Below are 20,454 nucleotides of genomic sequence, written 5' to 3'. Positions count from 1 at the left end.
GATATGGTTGAGTGGTAACTTGGCAGTGCGGAGTTAATGGTTGGACTCGATGATCTTAAAGGTCTCTTCCAACCAAAACGATTCTATGTTCCCTAAAAGACCATCTCTGCCCTGAAGAATCTCAACAGATGAGCAAGATAGAAGGAATACCAATTATACACATGGGAAATCTGGGAAATACATACAGAGGAAGGACCCAGGTCAAGCAAGCAATGGCTAAGGTTTTTCAAAACCCAGAGGAACACATGTGTCTCAAGACTGTTCATCTAAGGAACAAAGGAATAGCGCCATTTCGTCAGTCCCCCTGCTCCGAGACAAGGCAGCCTGGAGCTTCTGCACTGACTGCTACAAAGCCTTGTTCTGAGTAAGTTCCACAGGTCCCTGCCCTGATGCTATCTGAACACCAAATCCCACTGTAGAAAATGGGCTTGCAGGTGCACGGCAATTCCTGAAAGCCAGGCCAAGTGTTTATTGTCTCATTCAAGAAGTCCTGGGTTTGAACATGACATTCTTGTTAGACCACAGCGATGGCCCAGCTGAGGTCAGGGCCTCAAAGCACTAAGCAGTGCCCAGAGGTTGAACTAGGAACTGCAGGACCGGGCATTAACGGTCTAAACGGGGAAGACGACAAAGTTTAAGATGGGAAATAGAAGCCCAGTGAATTCTCCACGGCCTGACATCTGGCGAGTAGCAGAGCTTGCCTCAGATGTGCCGAGTTGCAGACCTGTTGAATAGGTCACACTGCCTCCAGAGGCCTCACGGTAAAGAGCTGCTTAAACTAAGACAGAGAGCCTTCCTGGGGCCTCTGGAGATGATCTTAACCCTGAATTATGAGGCAGCACGGCCCAGAGGCAATAAAGCAAGGCTGTGATAGATGCCTATAGAATACCCTAGACAGGATAGACACAAAGAGATCTGATTACCCTTATCTTTGCCTGCAGAACAATATATTGCAATTTAATGTAGAATAATTACGTTCCTTTTCTTACCCTCTAGGCACTTAAGACCTCAGAAAAATAAGAAATAGCTTGTACATCTTGCTTTGTTAATTATTTCAGTGGAGATTAATACAAGATCTTTCTATACAGTGACAGAGAGGATGACTGTTTTAAACCCAGTTTGGATCCAGTCACTAGCTAACATACTTCCACCTATCTCCATTGCCTCCAGTTGATTGGCACCCATTCCCATCAGCTCACAATATGGTTCTTTGATTGCTGAAACAGAGCGTGGACCGTCCTGTATGTTGACTGTCACATGAATTGATAAAAATTGCAACTATTGCCAATCTCACGCTAAAGAAAAAGATGCAGTAAGATTGCTAGCCTACTGTGAAATAATTTATGCAAGTTATAAATTCAAGAGCCTATAAATTAGCATATTTTTCCTTTCCACCATAATTTAGATTCCCACCACGTGGAAATAGTATACAGTCTATCCAGGGAGAACCTGCTTCAGATGTGTTATTAAATGCTTAAGACAGAGGTTTGAAAATAATGGGCCAAATTCAGTTGCAAACCTTCAGAAGCCTTTTAACTCCTATCTCAAATTACTTCAATGCGCTGTTTCCTTTAATGCCGCTTCCTGCAACATTATTTTTCTTTACCTTTTTTTTAATACATTGAGCTTTGATCGTCATCATAAACACATTTCTATTAACTGCTCTGAAGTAAGGCCAGTTTTACCTGGTGAGGATCTAACCAATGATTCAGGCTATAGATGCAGTCAGCTGGAAAACCATCAAAGCTAAAAGCAGTAAAGTGCCAATCCATAGCAAGACATTTATAAGAAAAGGCCGCACTTACCCAAATGCTCACAACCCCTCACAACACAATCCACTGGCATCAGTGTTATGTAAAGCTAATGAGAAACAACTCAAATGTTTCACACTATCCCATTATTTCATACCCTCAGTTAACATTAATACAACAATCTTTAAAAATAGAACCAAAACACACGTTTTAAAAAAAATGTGGTTAATATTTTGTGTGAACTTCTGATTTTTCACCATATTGTGCTTAGGTTTTTTATTATACTGGTACCCTTGAATCACAAGATAATTAATCTTTTCAGAATTAATAAATCACCTGCTTATGCTTATGTTCTGCAGGACATCACTGAATCAAATTGTCGGAAATTAGTTCTGAAAATGTCCCGAACTGCAAAACCTTTGACTCACAAAGCTGAAAAGGTGCATACCCTTTACTCCTGAGATGCACTTTGCTTAGTCCAACGAGACTAATTAATCATGGAAACTTACTCAATTAGTAGGCACTTCAACACGGTCAAATCAAACCATAGGCATTTGTAGTGGCAAACTTCTGTTTGGGTTTGGCAAATCAGGTTTGAAGCAGCATGAGACATGTCCCACTCCTAATCAAAGGCTGGTGTGTAGCACTTCTGAAAATCAGGGCCTACCTTTGAGATCTCACGGTAAACAACAGTCGTTCACGCATGCAAATATGGCTGGATGGAGCCCTTAGGTTACTGTGGTAGGAAGAAGCAGAGTAGGGTCGGATTTGGGGAGGATGAGCCCCCAGTAACAATCCTAGTAACACTTCACATTTCTGAAAGTTGAAGACAGTGACGAACAAGCCCATATTATAAATTCCAGGCAGACTTCTGCCCTATATATGCAATCCATACCACTACCAAAAATCCAGAGGCGCATCCTAGAAACAGCTTCCAGAAGGAAGGAGTGCTCTGGAAACTCACTGGAGGACTACTCACAGAAACTCTCTCCCAGTATGCTAGAAGTTTATCAATTTGCTGGTTGGCATTTCATTCATTTCTGCTCTTCCAGCCTATGCACAGCAGCCAGTATTGTCAGAGGAACACACAGAGCATTTCATGGCTCAGATCTGAATAAAGCTTGCTTAAATCTATTTATTGAGAAAAGCAAATGTGCGTGGTCAGCTAGACCTATGCGTTGAATGGGTTTTGCCTCAGGAAGAAGACAGGCTGTATTGCACCATGACATAGGCTGATAAAAGAGCTTCAGGAGACTTAACAGACTGGGAGGAGTTCAGTGGGTTTCTAAGAGAACGCCACATTCCTGCAAAAGTCCCAGATCTTCCCAAGGCAAAAACTCCCACTGTAGCCAGCGGCCTTGATCAAAATTGGTATTGAAATACAGCTCCCAGGGGTCACTCCGGTCTGTCGTCCCCTGGGAGGAGCGGGTAGGAGTCTCCCCTGGAAGAAGCCTGCAGGGATTTCATCCCTGTAGGTGGAGGCTCATTGATGCTCTTTTGCTAACAATTGCATTTCTGTTCCCGTGAGCTGCATTCACTAGCTGGGTGGGGCATTTTGCTACCATTATGCTGGGGGGAATTCGCCTAACAAACAAAAATAGGATCAAATACCACCAAATAGGAAGGCAGAATGGGGAAAGGGAGGGTGTCTGTGGGTGCGAGGGGACTCATTTCTTCTTCTGCCCTCCTCCCTGTGCACATACACACACACCTGCAGAGAGCATACGGATAACATTAGAGATCTGGCAAGAAGGCTCTAGTAGAGATGCTGCTTAGAGGAAAACATCGACTGCCACATACATGCAAGTGACATAAAAGCAAGAAACTGCAGGGTGGAAAGGATACATCCCTTCTGCAGCCTATCGTGGGTTCAAGTTGCATCTCTCACACTGACACACACACATATATATGCACCAACCTTGTCATTCAGGTTCTGCAGCGCCTCCTTCCCAGTGGCACTCCTGATCTCCACCTTTCTCCCGAAATCAACAGATGGTTCCCCTCCCTTCCCGCTTTGCCTGGAATAGACGGACGGAGCATCCGGACCCAGGTGGGCAACATCCTTCTGCTTTGCCACGACTTTGTTAGATCCGCGGCCCACCGAGAGGGAGTCGAAGTCGATGGTCTTGTTCTCCAGGGAGCCTTCCACCGGGCAGAACATGCCACAGAATTTCTGCCGGGGCTTGGGACTGCCCGAGCCCAGGTTTTTGAAGAAGGCTGGCACTTCTTCTTCCTCGCCCTGCCGACCAGACTGCTTCTTCTCAGCCATGGCTTGTGTGGTCTCCCTGCTAAGGGAAAATAGTAACAGCGGTAACCAGGAGGATCCTTCACACACTCACACACACACACGAAAAGAGGAGAGAAAAAAAGAAGAGCGAGATCGCTCTGGGTCCTAGAGATACGGCAACATCAATTGCAAAGGGCTGTGCCTGGCAGATCCCCTGCCCCCATCGGTACAATATAGCCTGTAGCTCGCTCTGTTTTCTTTGATGCAGTGCAAAGTTGAGGGAAGGTTGGGGCAGATCCTGCTGCAATCAAGGGAGGAGGTTTCAAGTTCCCAGCATCCAGATGGGGAGGGAGGGAAAAGGAGGAAAAAAAAAAAAATAAAAAAAAATCCTCACTCTGCAGCAGAAACTGAGGACTGATCCGGAAGTGATGCGAGCGGTGAATTGGCAAATGGACTCGATCAGGTTGGAGCAACAGCCCCCATCACACACACCCTCTCCCCCCTCCCCTTCCCCAGCTATAGTGCTGCTATTGCTGCATGTCACTAATGGGGACCGAGCACACCTCTCACCCCCGGCGGCTCGGGAGGCGTGTTCCCAGGGCAGGGGAGAAAGGATCCCTTCCTTCCTTCCTCCCACCACCCTCTCCCCTTCCTCCCCTGGCCCCGCAATGATGGAGTCGGGGAGTGCTCCGGGAATCCTATTGTTCCTCACTTTTCCCAACGCCGCGGCGCCGGAGGGAGGGGAGCAGAGGAGATCGCGGGTGGGTTAGTGGGGGGCAACGTGCTGACTCAGCTTTCTAGGGTTTGGGGCATCGCTGGTGCCGTGACTCGGGTAGACCCTCTTCGGGGAGGGGGGGCGAAAGGGCTGATTAATGGCACTGGAGAGAGAATGAGAGAGGGAGACAGATGGGAGAGGGGTGTGAGAACCGAGGGAGAGAGGAAAATGAGCCGTCAACCAGGACTTACCTCCAGGAGCCGAAATTAGTGACCTTGCTAGTCAATTAAGCCTCTGCAATGCCAGAAGCCCCCAGTCCCTCCCTGCGGGGGATCAGGGGAGGCAGCCAAAGGCGGCTCCGGCTGAATGCAGGTTTCTAGAGGAGGAGACAGAGCAGCAGCCCCTCGCCTCCCGGCTCTTGCCCATGCCGACAGCGTCCCTGCGCTCGGAGACGGCGGCAGAGAACGAGAAAGCGAGGGGGGCGAGGAGCCGGCGCCGGGCGAGCCACCCCCCCGGGCCGGGCGAGCCGCCGGCGCTGTCCCTTCAGCACCACCCGCCGCCCGCCCGGCACCGACGGCCGGCCCGGGCGCGGGGGGGTCAGGGCCAGACCCAGCCGGGGGTCAGGGCCACCCCCAGCCCGGGGGGGCTTACAGACAGCCCCGAGGGGGTCACAGCAAGCCGCAGCCCCGGAGGGGGGGTTTCAAAGCCACGTCCAGACACTCGCACCCCACCCCTAGCCCCATTTCCACCCTGCATGAGCTGCTGGGCTAACACACCCTCCTGCTCCTCGTGGCTGGTACAGCTGCATGTATCAAGGATTTGATTTTTTTTTTTTTTTTTTTAAACTTATTCTCTGAGGTTTGTACCTAAATAAACGGCTCCGGCAGCTGGCAATGCGGAGGGAGGGTTGCCTTAGTCATTTCCCAAGGGCTTGTTTCAGCAGAGTACAGGGAATGGCTCTGCAAGTCCGGCTGAGGCTGTGCATGTGGGAGGAGAGACATTTTTATCACAAAGGTAAGTGGTGCAGCACACAATAGGTTTAGCTTGGCTGTCTCCACCTGATAACATGTCATTAACACCGCTGATCTGGGTCCTTAAGGCTAATCCATATGCAATATCACTCTGAACCAAACCCAATCACCAAGCTGTTTATTACGATGCATTATTCATTGATATGCATCTTTGCACATGCATACATTAAATGTTAATTTAGAGGCATCTGTGACCAAATGGTTACCAAGCACCTTCATAAGACTCAGGCCAAAAAAAACCAAAGCAAAAATTAAATAAATAATAATAAAAATCTCAGAGCCCTCTCTGCCTGCAAACCACACCCAAATCAATGCATTTGTACCAAAAGGTGGAAAAAAGCCAAAACCAAGGTCACAACCAAGTGAAGCCCTGTAATAAATGCACAGCACAGTGATAAAAGACTCCAGACTAAAAGGAAAGGAATAAGCCTGCAGCTTGGCCCTGAAGGATGAAGATGATGTGCTCTGGTAACTAATGAAGGAGGGAGACATCCAAAGAGAGAGGCCCTCCAGGGAAAAAGCTCCATCTCCTTCCCCTTCTGGGACCGTTAAGAGCTGATCAGCCAGGGCTGTAGCCACACTGATCTCAGGTGCTTTGCTGGGGATTGGAGGCCAACATATGGCCTCTCAGGTACACTGAAGTCCTGTATTATTTAAGGTTTATAAATATTAATAGTCAGAGCATTGCTGATCAGGCAGTCCACAGAAGCTGTGGAGAGTGCTGACAGAGGCTCCAACAAGCTAAAAGCCTTGAAGCGATTGTGTTGACACGTTCTGCAGCTTGCTGAAATGCACGCAGTGGCTTTCAGGGATAGCCTTAAATAAAGCTCATTCATCACTTGGCACATCCTTGGAAGATGCTCAGATGGCCACAGACACAGGCCTCTGTGGAGGGACGGGAAGAGAATGGTCTGCCAGTACACGCTAGCCTAGAGGCTGTGAAGTGTCTGAGACAAGAACGAAATCCTGCAGACAAGACTGCAGCTTCCAATGTTTCAGACCTCATAAAGGTCGCTCCCAAAAGATGAGGTTTCCTACCATACAGATCTGACTCTTTTCCAATAAACCCTCAAAACAGGGACAATGATCACGTATTGAACGGCCATCTCCAAGTATTTCCCCTTTCCACATGCACTTGAGCACACATTTAGCAGTGTCTTCAGTTATTTCGTGTTTGTATTTCCAGGTAGGCTCACAGGAAGTCTATCGAAGACACCTTACCACAGGCTGATGTGTTGAGTCTCTGACTGATCTCACATATCAAGCCAAAGACAACTTCCATTACCCATGTGGAAACTCAGGCGCTCCAAAAGAACCACTGAACTACTAAAAGGAACCCTCCTTTGACTGTATTCTCCTTTTTGGGTATTTCACAGGGTGTTTGTACAGTACTCTATGTATTTATGGTCCTTTTATGGACACTGGAAAAAAAATGGGGTAATTTCAAAAGATTTTATTCCCACCTGTGAAACTCAGGTATCAGATCCTGAGAAATGGCCACGCTGTAGCAAATTCTACTCATTCTTTTAGTTATACTTGAACTGAAACGTTTTGATACACCTACATGACTCCACAGCTTTATTCCTAGGATATTATTTTTCCTACAGGAAGAGTTCTATCATGAGTAAAGCTCAACTAGCCAGTGCACTGGGAACTTAGACCCGCCAAATCACTCTGACTTTGTGACCCGCCATAGAAACTGTCTACATGAGTCCAGTCGAGCCTCTATAATGTTCGACAATGGGTTCTGTTGATCCCAGAATTCCCAGCCAGAGATAGGAGATTCCTTATGAACTTTGTTACCATAAAAAGAGTACAGGCTGATGCAACTAACATTTCAGTTTGAGTTTGTTTACAGCTAATTAGCATAGAACAACTCCTGAGTGGTAATATACTAAACCAGCAACTGGAGATGCCCATGCTCTAAGCATGGAAATAAGCAACTTTTGCTGAAAAGTCACCAGATGCTGATAATCCACGTGTGCTTAGTAATCCCATAGGGCATCTATTTTCACTCTGAACCACATAAATTACTTTGAAAATAACACTGACCCTCATCTGAATTTCATAAATCCAGCATCAATAAGAAAAATTCCTCAGATAACAGATCATACTCAGCCCTACTGACAACAAAGGTGGAAAAACACTGAAGATGCATAAACAGGACCTGAGAAACCCATCAGGCCAGCTGGAGTCACACTGGTAGCCTTCAGCCTCCATGCAGCAGGTTTCATATTCCAATCCTATAATGAGTATTAATTAGTCCTTGAAATAACGCAGTGATACAGGTATGCAGAGCAGAGTAACTAACTTGAACACTTACTTGCAGATGAACTATTTAGTAATACACAAAAAAGTAGTTAATTTTATCAGTTAATGTTATCCACATACCATATAATAAAGGAATGAAAGAGGGAAACTGAGCGGAATCACGGGTTTTCTTAACATCAAAACACTCTGGACACTTCTGGGCAAGTGACTACAACTCAACACTACAAATAAGGACAGTGATGAACAGAGAGCTTGCACAGCCTGCCTGAAACTGCGGAGGAAAGCGATGGCAGAACTGGCTTAATTTAAGATTCTTTTATGCCAGTGCACAAAAGTCCTAAGTGACATAAGTACTCAGTACCTGAAGCACTGCAGTTCCACAGCACAAAAGACAACCCCTGCCTGCGGATTTGCCCTGGCAAAGACAAGAAAAAAAGGACAGCATGAAGAGCACGAGGATTTCACAAGGATCCTTTTGCAAAAAAGTTTTACATTGATATAGAGGGGGGAATGTGAGCACAAAGATATGAAATAGGCAGGTTCCTCATCAAACGAGTGAAAAATTAGGTCTCTCTACTTACATACTAACACTGCCTCTGTGCTACGGTGCTCTGGCATCTGTGGCCTGCCTAGAAAAACTCAGGACGGAATCTGAAAGGTCCCTTCCAACCTAGACAATTCTATGATTCAATGACTCCTTCACTAACCTCCATTGCATCAGTCGTTCTAGTGATTCCTGGTTTCCTATTCCATCTGGCCGAGATGTGCCAACTTACTTCTCATGCATAAAATGAAAATTATTCTTTATTTCATTTCATCGCAATAGTTACCTACACATGCAAGGTAAGGCTGAACAATCAAACTTGATTTGAATTAGAAACAACGCGACATAAGTTCTGTGGTGCTTTATTTGCCTACTCATCCTTAGGTGAGACAATCACTGCAAATCCAGAATTTTCTTCATTATTTAAAGATTAAGAACCCAGCGAGAAATTACAGCAGTATATTCTGCCATTAAATTGCCATTATTAAAATAAGTGACAGCAACTAGTTCCATATCTGGGGCTCTTCCTATTGCAAATAATTAATTATTAATACTTCCAGTGGGTGCAAAATCTATCATGCAAGGCAGGATACCACTGAAATTTGGATATTTGCAAAAGCAGAACTCCACAAAACCTAGATTCTTCAGTGAAAATGAGCAAAGAAAGAGACTGGTGTGAGCCACCATGCCATCTTGAGGCATGGCTTAGGGAACTCTAGCCTGGACCCTCCCTGACAGCGCCCCTAAGACCTAGCCAGGGCCGGGGTTTTCATGGCCACCAGATATTCATAGAGATTTCTAGCAGATTATCGTGAACATAACAGGCCCCTCCGCACAGGGGAGATCTACCTGTCCCTGGCTGCACAGGTACTGTGCTCAACGCCTCCAACATCCGAACACCAGCCCTAAGGAGCCCAGGTGAAAACCTTACCAGGGAAAGCTGCAGCAATCCATACGAATGAAGCAGGTGTATGTGCCAAAACGTGGGCTTACGCTAGCTGAAGCACAGGTGACGTTCACACTTGGGAGCAAATTCAAGTGAAATACCAGACAGTTTTAAGTTAATGACAGTCCTTCAATTAAGTTTCATTGGGTCACAATTTAAGAACACAGTTTCGTCCTCAGAATTAAATCAAGTTGATACCGTGTTTTCAGCTGGGTCCACTGAGAGGAGACTCCACAGTGAAGCTTGCTAATTCCTTTTACTGAGCATAGAGGAAAATCTTCATGATGCCTGGGAGCATGGGGGTAAAAGCAGAGATCCAATGACCACTCTTACACGCGCTAGCAAGTGAGTTTCAAAGAGAAGCTGAACAAAGCTTGACTATAAATCCACAACCAAATTTCAAGGATGCTCAGAGGAAGGGCTTGGGATAGCCTGTGCTGACCTCTGCAACCACCACTGCTTACAAAATTATGCAGCCCTTAAAAATACCAACTTGTTGCATGTGCCACTGCAATAGCCTGTGAATTTCCCTGCCTGACCAGGAGCTGGGAAATCTATCTTCCCTCTCTCTGGTTCTCGCCTTACCTGTGGCTGAGCCCTGCATCTGATCCTGTGATTTTCATTTTTCTAAGGCGCAGGCTCAGTATCAAGAGGTGGCAGTGAACAACTGTGTTTCCAGAATATTCCTCGAACATTAAGAATCAAACCAAATCCTAAAATGCTTCACTGAGTTGGAATTGTTCTGGCATAGCACAAAAACTGAAAGACCAAGTTGTCTACAGAGAAATCATTAACCAACTTCCCTTCGGGATATGATAATTGCTGGAGTGGTTGACAGCTTTTCTTGGCGGTGAGCACTCGAAGATGAGACACATTATTTCAGAAACATTAAAGACCAGAAGAAAGTCTTTTGATAAATGAGTAAAGTCCATTCAAATGCTGAAACAAAGCTCACTTATTTCCATGGTCCTTTTTATTTCTGCTTATCCTATGCCTCTCTTTTCCTTTATGGTTTTGTCCTCAGCAACCTCAACTAATGTAAACCAGCCCTGGCAAATTTCTGCCAATCAAGGTTTGTTGCCAGTGGGTTTTAGTCCATGAAAACAGATGGTTTGAAAGCCACATTGTGCCCACAGCCAATAGTACAAATATTTAGTCAATTAGAAAGGGATTTTCCAAAGGCACAAATGGAAATTAGGCACACAACTCCCATTGACTTCCAGGGGAAGTGGAGAGCCTCACTGCCTTCAAAATCTGCCCTTACTAATTCAGTCTTTATAAAATAAATGCATGTGAAACACCTGCTCTGAAATCAGACACTTTTCAGCTATTCCCAGGATGATAATCATGGATAGAAGCAATAGGAATCTCTCTGAAGTGTTCAGCATTTAAGGCAAAAGTTCCAGGAAACCTGCTGATTTCCTTAAGGTCCATAAATGTCCTGCAACATTTTGAAGCCTTGGAAAAGGCTTGTGGATTGATTACTGCTGAGGATTGAGGTATGCTTCTTCCAGACAGCATCATTAAGAGAACTCACCCGTCTAACCACAAAAAGGCATCATTAAATATTAACATTTCCTCTGAACACCTCTCTAAGAATATGTCGGCTACTGGCTTACCACCATTAAAATCTGTATGGAACTGGGACTCAACAGGAAATAGCTATTGATTTGTGGACTGGAAAATATTTAAAATTTTGCCAGCATTTTCCCAAAAGGACCCAAAATGGACAATGATAATCTTTACTATCACAAGATGGATTAAAATAAAGACCTTCCAAGTCAGGGAGCTCCAAGTCAGGGAGCTCCGGTCAAGAAGTGAAGGAGAAGGATGGGTGAATATTATTGTTTATGTCCTGTCACTGGGATCTCTTGACCGCTCTCCATCTCCCCAGATAAGATCTTCCCATTGCGAGCGTGCCAGAGCTGTGATCCACATGGCTTCACACACCTTCTAAGCACTATGTTAATAAATAATGATGACAACAATAATAGTAAGGGTCATAAAGCATATCATGCTCTATGAATGATTCACTCATTTGACTTTGAGTGTTATAGCTCTCCGGTTTCCTTCAAGACAGGACACAACAGCACTAAAAATAAGCCAGCAGTAAACTTGACAAGTGTCTCAGACTCATGATAAAAAAATACTACTTGGCTTAAGATGCTGCTATCATATCGAAGATGCAGCCCAGCTTCACCCTCCCTTTCAACAACTCTAGAATTGCGCTCTCCTGTCCCTGCTATTTCATGGCAACTCCTGCAGCACTTCCCACTAAGTGGAACTGTCTCCCCACTTATTGGAATGGAAATACTTAACTCTACAGAATATCCTGGGACGTCGTCTGCTATGTTGCACTCATACTATAGGATGACAGGCCATAATATAGGATGACGGTCTCAGAGAAGACTTCCTTGGGCCCTGAAACCAGTTTTCTGCACTCACAGGCAGCAATGTACTCAGCACTTGGATCAGAACTGTGCTTAGAATATTCATCACACATGCGTGCACACAAACGCATCCATGGGCACAGAAACATCTCCCCTATCCCTCACCAGGCACTCAAGACTTTTCACTGCAGAGATCTGAGCTACACAAATTAAAAGAAAAGAGAGGAAGGGCACATCCACGTAAAGAAGGGATGATGGATGAAAGCGCCCAGGTGGGTTCAGAAGATGATGTTACGTATGCTGATGGTTCTGTTTATCAGCTTCCCTGGATGAAAGTTCTACTGGCTCATAGCACAAAAGCATCTTACCCTTAAGCTGCATTAAGCAGCTTCACCTCACGGACTCTGTGTTTGGTAGTGGCTTTAGAGCCTATTTTAAACACGTTGCACCAGTCTGCACAGGTAGGTATTTAGAAAACAGCTCTGAATACACTGTTAATCGTGTTGACACACACGCAATGACTGACTTGGTGAACCCAAGAGGAGAGAAAGGGAAAGTATCTTGAGTTCATTGATAAAGGGAAATGGACTGTCATGCTTTATTCTGCAATAAAAATGCCAAGCAGAGACAATAACACAGAAGAGAGAATCACTACAATGGAAAGCTAATGAACATTATGGCTAAGCTGGCCCATCGTGCCAGGTTGATACCATTTCCAACTGCAACACCAGGGAATAACCCTACTAAAGCAAACAGAATTCCACTTTCAAGTGAAACAGATAGAACTAAAGCTTCCCAGTATGCTCCATATTACTATTGCAGCATGTCATGTGCTCTGTAATGTTAAAAACATACACAAAAGAAGCAATCTTTTCAAAAAGTGTCAAGCTAAGATTTTCTCGATGACCAGTGTTTCAAGGGACATGCTGAACTGGGATTTGGTTCAATAGCAGAAAGAAGAATGCGAAGCACAAATAGTTAAGTGAAAGTTTCATGCTGGAAATTTCAAAGCAAAAATCAAGTCAAGTCATCAAACCTCACAATGCGGAATGCAAGAGAAAGAAAAACTTCGCTTTTTTCCCTTGTTTTTATAAAGGTTTCCCTTCTCTCCAAGCGTGATGTCCGGGAGAACCAATGCTAACTGGTAAGACACATGGGTGTTACTGAGTTTAAAAGTTAAGCTAAGAAGAAAAAGCTTCAGTCAGGAACCTGCACTCTCTGTGCCGCTCAGTTTCTTCAGTTTGCTGACACAGCTTGAAAACCTCACCAGGCCATACTGCCCAGCAGGAGAGAGTTCAGTCACTTCTGAAGACGCCTTCAGCTAAGCACTCACACGAGGCACTGAAAATCATTTGTCATTTTTGAAAATCTCATCTCATTACATTTTAAATAGACAGGACAGACAAAGGCAGCATTATTAGCCTCACTGTACACATGGGAAATGAGGCATAGAAATTCAAATGACCCACCTAAAACCGCAGAAGCAGCCTGTCACATGGAGCAACAGCAAGACACTGGTCCAGGCTCTTGTTTGTCTGAAGTCAGCCCTATTTGGGGATCCTCCTAGCCACCACCACTGTTCTGCTCACGCTGCCCTCCGTAGTTTTCAGTCCTTCTTTCTAGGCAGGGGCAGAAGCAGGCAAAACCCAGGAATAACAGTAGTAGTAAGAAAAAAGGACTAAAAACAGTAACAGCAATGCAAAAACCAGACCTCTTTGTGCTGCTCTGTAGAACCCATTAAGTCTGGGGGCACTGCAGTTGCTGCTAACATGAACCAACGTCCTCATGTTGCACTTATTAAATAAATCTAATCTTATTAAACTGCATTACAAGCTTTTATTTAATAAATTTGTGTGCCTCCCACATCAGCCAGAGAATTAACTCCTGAGTGGACTATGCCTTTCGTCCCCTCAGCTTGCAGAAGGCACTCCTGACAAAACCATCATCCCTGCCGGTCGCATCACTCCCGAGGACCAGAGCAGGCTGGGAGCGCTTTGCATGTGTTCCAGGCCAAAGCCCTACACACAGCTCGTTGCTTTGCAGCTGCGACTGTCAGGATGGGAAACCCCAGCAAGCAGCAACGGGTTCCCTTGAATCAGGGAGGGAGGTGACAGCACGGAGGGTGCTCCAGTGAGGGGACGGGAGAGGCCCTTTGCATCTCGCTGCCATCTGTAGCATGCTAATCAGAGGGCTGCCAGCTGCTGCTTTTGAAAGGAACAGTAATGTGTCACCAGCACATGGAGACCCCCCGTCCTCCTCTGCCAGGGTATCCCTGCACAGCCAGAGACATATGCCAGTGTCACAGCCCTCTTTCCCTGAGCAGGGTGAGGAGTGACACACAGGGCGACTGTTTCCCCCACCAGTGAAATACACACTCTTTTAACATCCCCATAAATTTGGTACTGGTGTTTCAAAAAGAGTACAAATTGCATACCCTCCACTACGGGCGGAAACATTTGTTTAAAATCATCCAAAGAGCCTGTTGTAATTCAGTGAAAATGCAGGGTATTACTACCTCTTCCAGAAGAGCAGTACCAAGAGGTCAGGCTCTGTGTTCCATTCTGTGTAAAACAGCCTTTCCTCCCCCTCCTATGCTGGGATTTTGCTGTAGTGATCTGAGGTCAACATGAAACAATTTGTTAAACAAACTTCAGTGAATCAAAACGCAAAATTTCAGACTGACCTGCCTTCCATCTGATACAAAACATCTCATTTAGGGGCTAAACAGTTGGGGTTTGTTTTTTTTAAGGTTGAGTTGTACTTTTCGTAGGATCACAGGAAACGTTTGCATAGAAAGACATTCTGACTTCAAAATGAAGAACTGCAGTTTTCCAACAACCATTTTAACCCTTTAAAAAGAAAAGAGAAAGGAAAGAAATTCTCTCGCAAACCATTTGACAACGTGTTCAAATCCATTTTAAGCATGGCTCAATAGACAGATTTAATATTCACTTCACATATTTAGATACAGAATATTCACAAAAGCCTCACCCTGTAACCACTACAAAATCCTCGCACGGACGATGCCCAGGCCCAAGCCAGTTGAGCTGAGCTGACATTTGGAAGACACACAGAGTCAGGGAACGCCCCAGGGATCCCAGCATTGCCAGCACTGCCCCGCTGCAAGTGTAAGAACATTTCCAAACAATGAGCCTGGCTTCAGTATCCAACTCTGACAACAGAGCTCTAAGGAAGACACACGCTCCTCTTCAGCAGCTGCAATACTGATACGCAAAAGAAAATGGATCGCACTTACATCTCCTGACTGATCTGTGCATCTCCTTGCACCAGATTCAGAAATATATGATGGCCTCAGCAGTATTGGTAAATAAACCCTCTCATTGAGATTTAAGCTACCATTCAGGTGTTCTGTCCTGCAGAATTCAGTGCTCCACACTTTGAAGGCTGAGCCCCAGAATATGGCAGAATTCTCCCCAGGCCGAGTAGCACCCAATTAATTTTTAATCTGGATCAGTTTTTCCAGTCTTACAGAGGAAAAACAAACAAACAACCTCCCTCAAATTACTCACCATTTTCTTTCCCAAACAGAAGCCAACAAATTAGCATCACAGTGGGAAATATGCACTGGCTGTTCTACAGTTTCTCCCTTTGCTTTGCTAATGTGTGCAAATGCAAGAGTTAGGCAGCGGACTCTAATCTGCCAAGCTTCTTTGGCAGGTATGCAGTGAAATAAATATACATACTTCAGTGCGGCTTTAAAAGCAAACCAGCCTACTTTAGCACGCTTACTTCTCTGTTCTACACCGCGTACCAAAACCTGTCAAGAGAAGCAGCATTATCATTTCGCAATACCGGAGGGGGAATGAAAGCGCAGGCTCCCCGCCTGGCTCTGCCACTGACTCGCTTTGTGACCATCGGTATGTCACTGCACTCACCTGTGTCTATTAAGTGGCAATACGACTAATTGTCTGCAAAGATGATAAATTCATTAATTCTTTAGCGAACACAAAATCATTTCAGATGTGGAGATAAGAGAACAAAAAACCACAGTAACAAAATGAAACTACTTAACAGGTCTACAGCATTATACACTAATTCGCATCTCAAAAATCAGGTTTGAGAAGTGTTAGTGTTAAGGTAAGCAGTTATTTTCTAATAAGAACGTGTGCATGACTTAGCACAAACAGTATACCCATCATCTGAAAATCTGTAATCGTCCAGTCAGTTGGGAGAAGCAGGATTTTAAAGCACATCATTTTTCAAACGATCTCTCTTTCAATTCAAGGTAGGATTCTGTGAGCCTAAAATATATTCATGCCCGAGAACTTTAACAAACAGCAGCAAAATTCAAGTTAAGGCACATCTTGAAAAAATGTTTCAACAGCACCTTGGGCAGCATAGGGAGATAAATTTTTCTGGTCATGCCGAAAAGATGCTCTAACTGAGGATAAATCACAGGGTGCTGCGAGGAAAAGGTTACCACTATCTCTAAGAATAATAATAAAGTTGGAAAGCTGGGTTTGATTCCTCTTTGAGAACACAAGCAACTCTGTCTCTGGAAACTTGTCTCCTCACTGGAGAAAATAATTGTGTCTCTCTCTCTCACCTGTGACTGTTTCCGCCACCATCCTTTTTTTGGTAGCTACCTGTATGTGGATAGCCTCTAGCACTAGGTCATTTGCAAGGTCACATCATTTCAGTGCTCTTCTAAACAAAAATTGTTAGTGTGACAGCATCCTCAAATTCCTGAGCTCTTTTCCCACATCTGGTGTTCATTCTCTTGACTTGAGCAAGCCACTTGCCTTTCGTGGGATCCATCCACATATTTGTTAAATGGCAGCACTAACATTGACCTGCTGCTCACAACTGGTTAAAGAATAGATTCACCCGTGCTTTATGCTGTTTTCCATGGCAGCAGCAGGTCTCAGAGGGAGAGCGTGCTGGCAGAAGGAAAAGAGCTGCATTGTGTCTGGAGAGGGGATGCCTGGATTGTGATAAAGGAAGACAAAGTCAGCCTTCAGAGCACAGCACTGGTAGCTGCTGAACCCCACTGGCTCCCGTTCATCTCGCAAAAACACCACTATAAACCGCCATCTCCCAAAAACACCCAGCACTCCCTCCTCCAAAGATCCAGACCTCTGCCTGTATAAAGCTGCTTGCTCCAAATTTCTCCTCTTTGTGTACACTGGACATATGGCACGCTGTTGAATGCACAGAGACAAAAGGAAGAAAACACAGGCTCACAAAGGAACCCCTGGCTAAAAAGCACCATCCATTCATGGGTTAAAAATGAAAGCAAGCCTTGAGGATGTCTGAAACAGCAGGGTATCAGCTGGAGCCTGCATGGAGGCTTTTCCCATTGCCATTCATAACAAAACCAGGAGGCAGAAAGTTACTATAGCAATGGCAGCAGAATGCAGAACGGGTGCTCTTCAGAGGGCAGGAAGAGCTCTCAGAGAAACGCAGGGGTCTGTTTCTCTTCATCCTTTGGAGCTGCCAAACACAGATCAGCTCCAGTTCGCCAATACACCCCCCTCTCTATATAATGCTTATTGTAGATCACTGAATTTTAGCTTCAACAGCTTAAACAACACTGAAATGAGGCCCAGCTGAAGACAAAAGACAACCATCCTCCGCTTACCCTGAAGCAGCCAAAAAGTAACCCACGGCTGCACAATAAAAATGCTGGGCCCACTTTATATGACCAAAAGCACTGGGCAGTAAAAACATCTGTGGCTACAGACCCCTCCACTGATGCCTTTGTTCAGACTGTTTATCACACATTTAGCTTTGGAACGGATTTGTCCACTTCCAACCCATTGAAGTTTTCCTGGTAGATGGATGTGATCGCGCTGGCCAGCGGTGCGAGAAGTGCATTGCGAGGGATTTTGCAGCACAGATGTTCAGGACCAGATTTGAACCTTGCCAGAGGATTACCTGCAGAGCTGGACGCAGCGACTGACTTAACCCCTACAACAGGATTCGACACAACCAAGGTTTAAGCAGCAAACGAGCCCTGGATGTGGCTCATCTGAAATGAATACAATACTGTTGGTTCAGCTCCAGGGATCGAAGTTTCCATACGTGCTGAGGCAAAACTAAGCTCATCTCCTAGCAGATCCAATTGTCCAGACACAAATATGGAAAAGCCCTGGGGAATAGCGGAGCAGAAGGACTGACCGGGAGAGAGAGCAGCCCCCTGCAACCGCATGCAGCCCCACAACAGAGGTCTGGTTCAGATGCATCCACACAAGATCCTCTCCCTACACCACAGATCGTTTTCTAAAAGACTAAAATCAGAACTTAAATATTGACCAGGAGAGATGCAGGGCACGTTCAAGGGCTATTAAGCGAAAAGAAAGAGACTGTCAGCCGAAGAACATTACATTATGAATGTAAATTAAAACAGCCATAATACCTGTTAACCCCCGGGTCTTTTAACAGATGACGGGAAGACAAAAGTGGTTTAAAACAGTCACTTGTGTCTCCCTCCACTTTATCCCCATGCCAAATCAAGCAATTAAAATCAGACCTGTAGGAATTTTCCCATTCAGGGAGGCTTTGGGCTACACTTGCACCTTCTGTTACAATAGCTGCTGTCTGAGTTCTGCCACAGATTTACAGTGTAAAAAAAGAGGAGACTGTGGCCACTTAGATAAAAACTTTTCCTTGCTATCTATATTTTCATTTCTTCTTTAGCAGTAACAGCCCCTTCGGCCATTTGCAAGGCAATAATCAAACCAGCAGTGAACATTCGTCCCCACGTGGCGCCTGCTTTAATTCAGTCAGCAAGACGGCACGCACTTCTGATTGCCTGTCTGACGCCTTTGCCTAATAGATCTTACCTTGCCTTCTCTAATTTTTAATGCTGACCAGTTCTCTGCACAAAATGGGGGGCCACAGCAAGCACTTCTTTCAAAAGAGGCCTCGTTGCCTTGGTTACCAATCATCAAGCCTAGGCCTTTGCAAGCTCTTGTTGAGATCTACCTTCGCCTTGGTTTTGTGCCTTTTTCCATGCTACTGAGAGATTTCTGCTCTCGGACAGTGCAGCAGAAAGCTGGACTTAAATGAATAAATTAAATAAGAAACCTGAGGGAAATGCCCTCAGATGGGCATCACTCGTGAGGTCTTGTATAAATCACGAGGTCAGTGAGAAATCACAAAAACGGCAGCAGAGGACACACCGCTGGATTAATTTAGCCACAGAGACTATGCAAGTAGCTTTTACAGCAAAAATTGCTCAGCCTACATCCTGAGGAACTGGCACTCACTCTGCTGCCAGTTAGCAGGCAGAACTGAAACTGGGGCAACACTGGTGCCGTGTGTGCCTCAAGTCCTCCACGGTCCCCGCCGCACAAAGCCCAAGCCTTCCTACTGCAGTGAGGGCAAGGGAGGTAAGAAATCCCATTATACCCATTTTACAGAGGCAGAATGGAAGCTCAGAGGCAGGTTTTTCTAAAGAGCGCAGCAGATGGGTCTGCAAAGGCAAGGACAAAGGCAGGAAGTGACAAGGTTGCAGCCGCCACTAGAGATCCTCAGCGGGGACACACGCCTGGTCACTTCATGCAGCCTGAGCCCCTTTGGAAACCGCATCTGCGCAGTCCTCACCCGGCACCGGATCCGCACGATCAGCCTCCCCCCGTGAAGAGCCTCCTCTTCCTCAAGAGGTGCTGACTTTAGGCCTATGCCTTATTTCAACCTACTCAAACAAGATCAGAAGCTTAAGAGCGCTGAACACCCATCAACACAGCACAACCAAAATTTACACAGAGAGATTAATCAGTGGCTGCTCTTGATAAACATGTTGAGGAAAAACTTTGATGTGTCAGTGCATAAATTTCAAGAAGAAACTGAAGCCAAATCCAATGAAAATGCTTACTGTTTCTGTTAACTATTCTCCTGTTCCTGGAAGCTAGCTATTTCCATATCCACTATTACAGAGTTAAAAATAACATCAGATTTTATTTTTTAGCACTGGCTGCGAGAACTGATTCAGAGCCTGCTAAAATGTTAATACACACTGAGAAAGGCCTCTGCATTCTTTTGCATAGAGAGCAAGCTAGATCCGGTTAATCCCATTTTTGGAAAGTACGGGCCACATTCTCAGCACTGTAAATCAATGTGACTCCGTTAAACAATCATCCCCATCTACGTTTATTGTTATGTCATGTACAAATTATATAAGAATGTGAAATAAGCAAGATGTGTGGCTCTCATGCCCCACCTATATTGAATTGAAAAAGCCACCTCTAACTCTTTACCGTCTCTTTCAGCGTTGCAAGCTTAATTAGATCTTCCAGACAGAAACAATCCACTCTACGCACAGGAGTGCCAGAAAGGAGAAAGAAAAAGGACAAGGAATTTTAATTGCACTGTAATCCTTTCAGCTAGGTTTCTTGCAAACACTACATTTCAGGGACCTAACAGACTAGAACCAAAAGCAAAATTCATTATGAACCTTTAAAAAGAAAACACATTAAAATAAATGTGATCTGCAAGATCCATAGACTGTATTAATCTCCAGGCAGTTGGCCATGCTGAAGTTTAATGTAAGGAAGTAATATAAATTAAATCATTTGTCACTCCTAACTGTATGGAAAAAAGGAAACAGCCAATTT

The 20,454-nt window shown here is 45.0% G+C and overlaps 1 protein-coding gene across 1 annotated transcript in view; it reads right to left on the bottom strand.

Annotated features, from left to right (window-relative positions):
- The window catches only part of DPYSL2 (dihydropyrimidinase like 2), an 80,375-nt gene that overhangs the window by 52,796 nt on the left and 7,125 nt on the right, over positions 1–20,454 (bottom strand). Inside the window, exon 3 of the mRNA XM_054224821.1 lies at positions 3,670–4,039. Within this exon, the coding sequence (XP_054080796.1) occupies positions 3,670–4,020 (351 nt within the window). The 5' untranslated portion in view covers positions 4,021–4,039. The remainder of the gene's footprint in view (positions 1–3,669; positions 4,040–20,454) is intronic.

Source organism: Rissa tridactyla, chromosome 20 (assembly GCF_028500815.1).
Source record: "Rissa tridactyla isolate bRisTri1 chromosome 20, bRisTri1.patW.cur.20221130, whole genome shotgun sequence".
NCBI lineage: Eukaryota > Metazoa > Chordata > Aves > Charadriiformes > Laridae > Rissa > Rissa tridactyla.
This window is presented reverse-complemented; position numbering and strand designations above follow the sequence as displayed.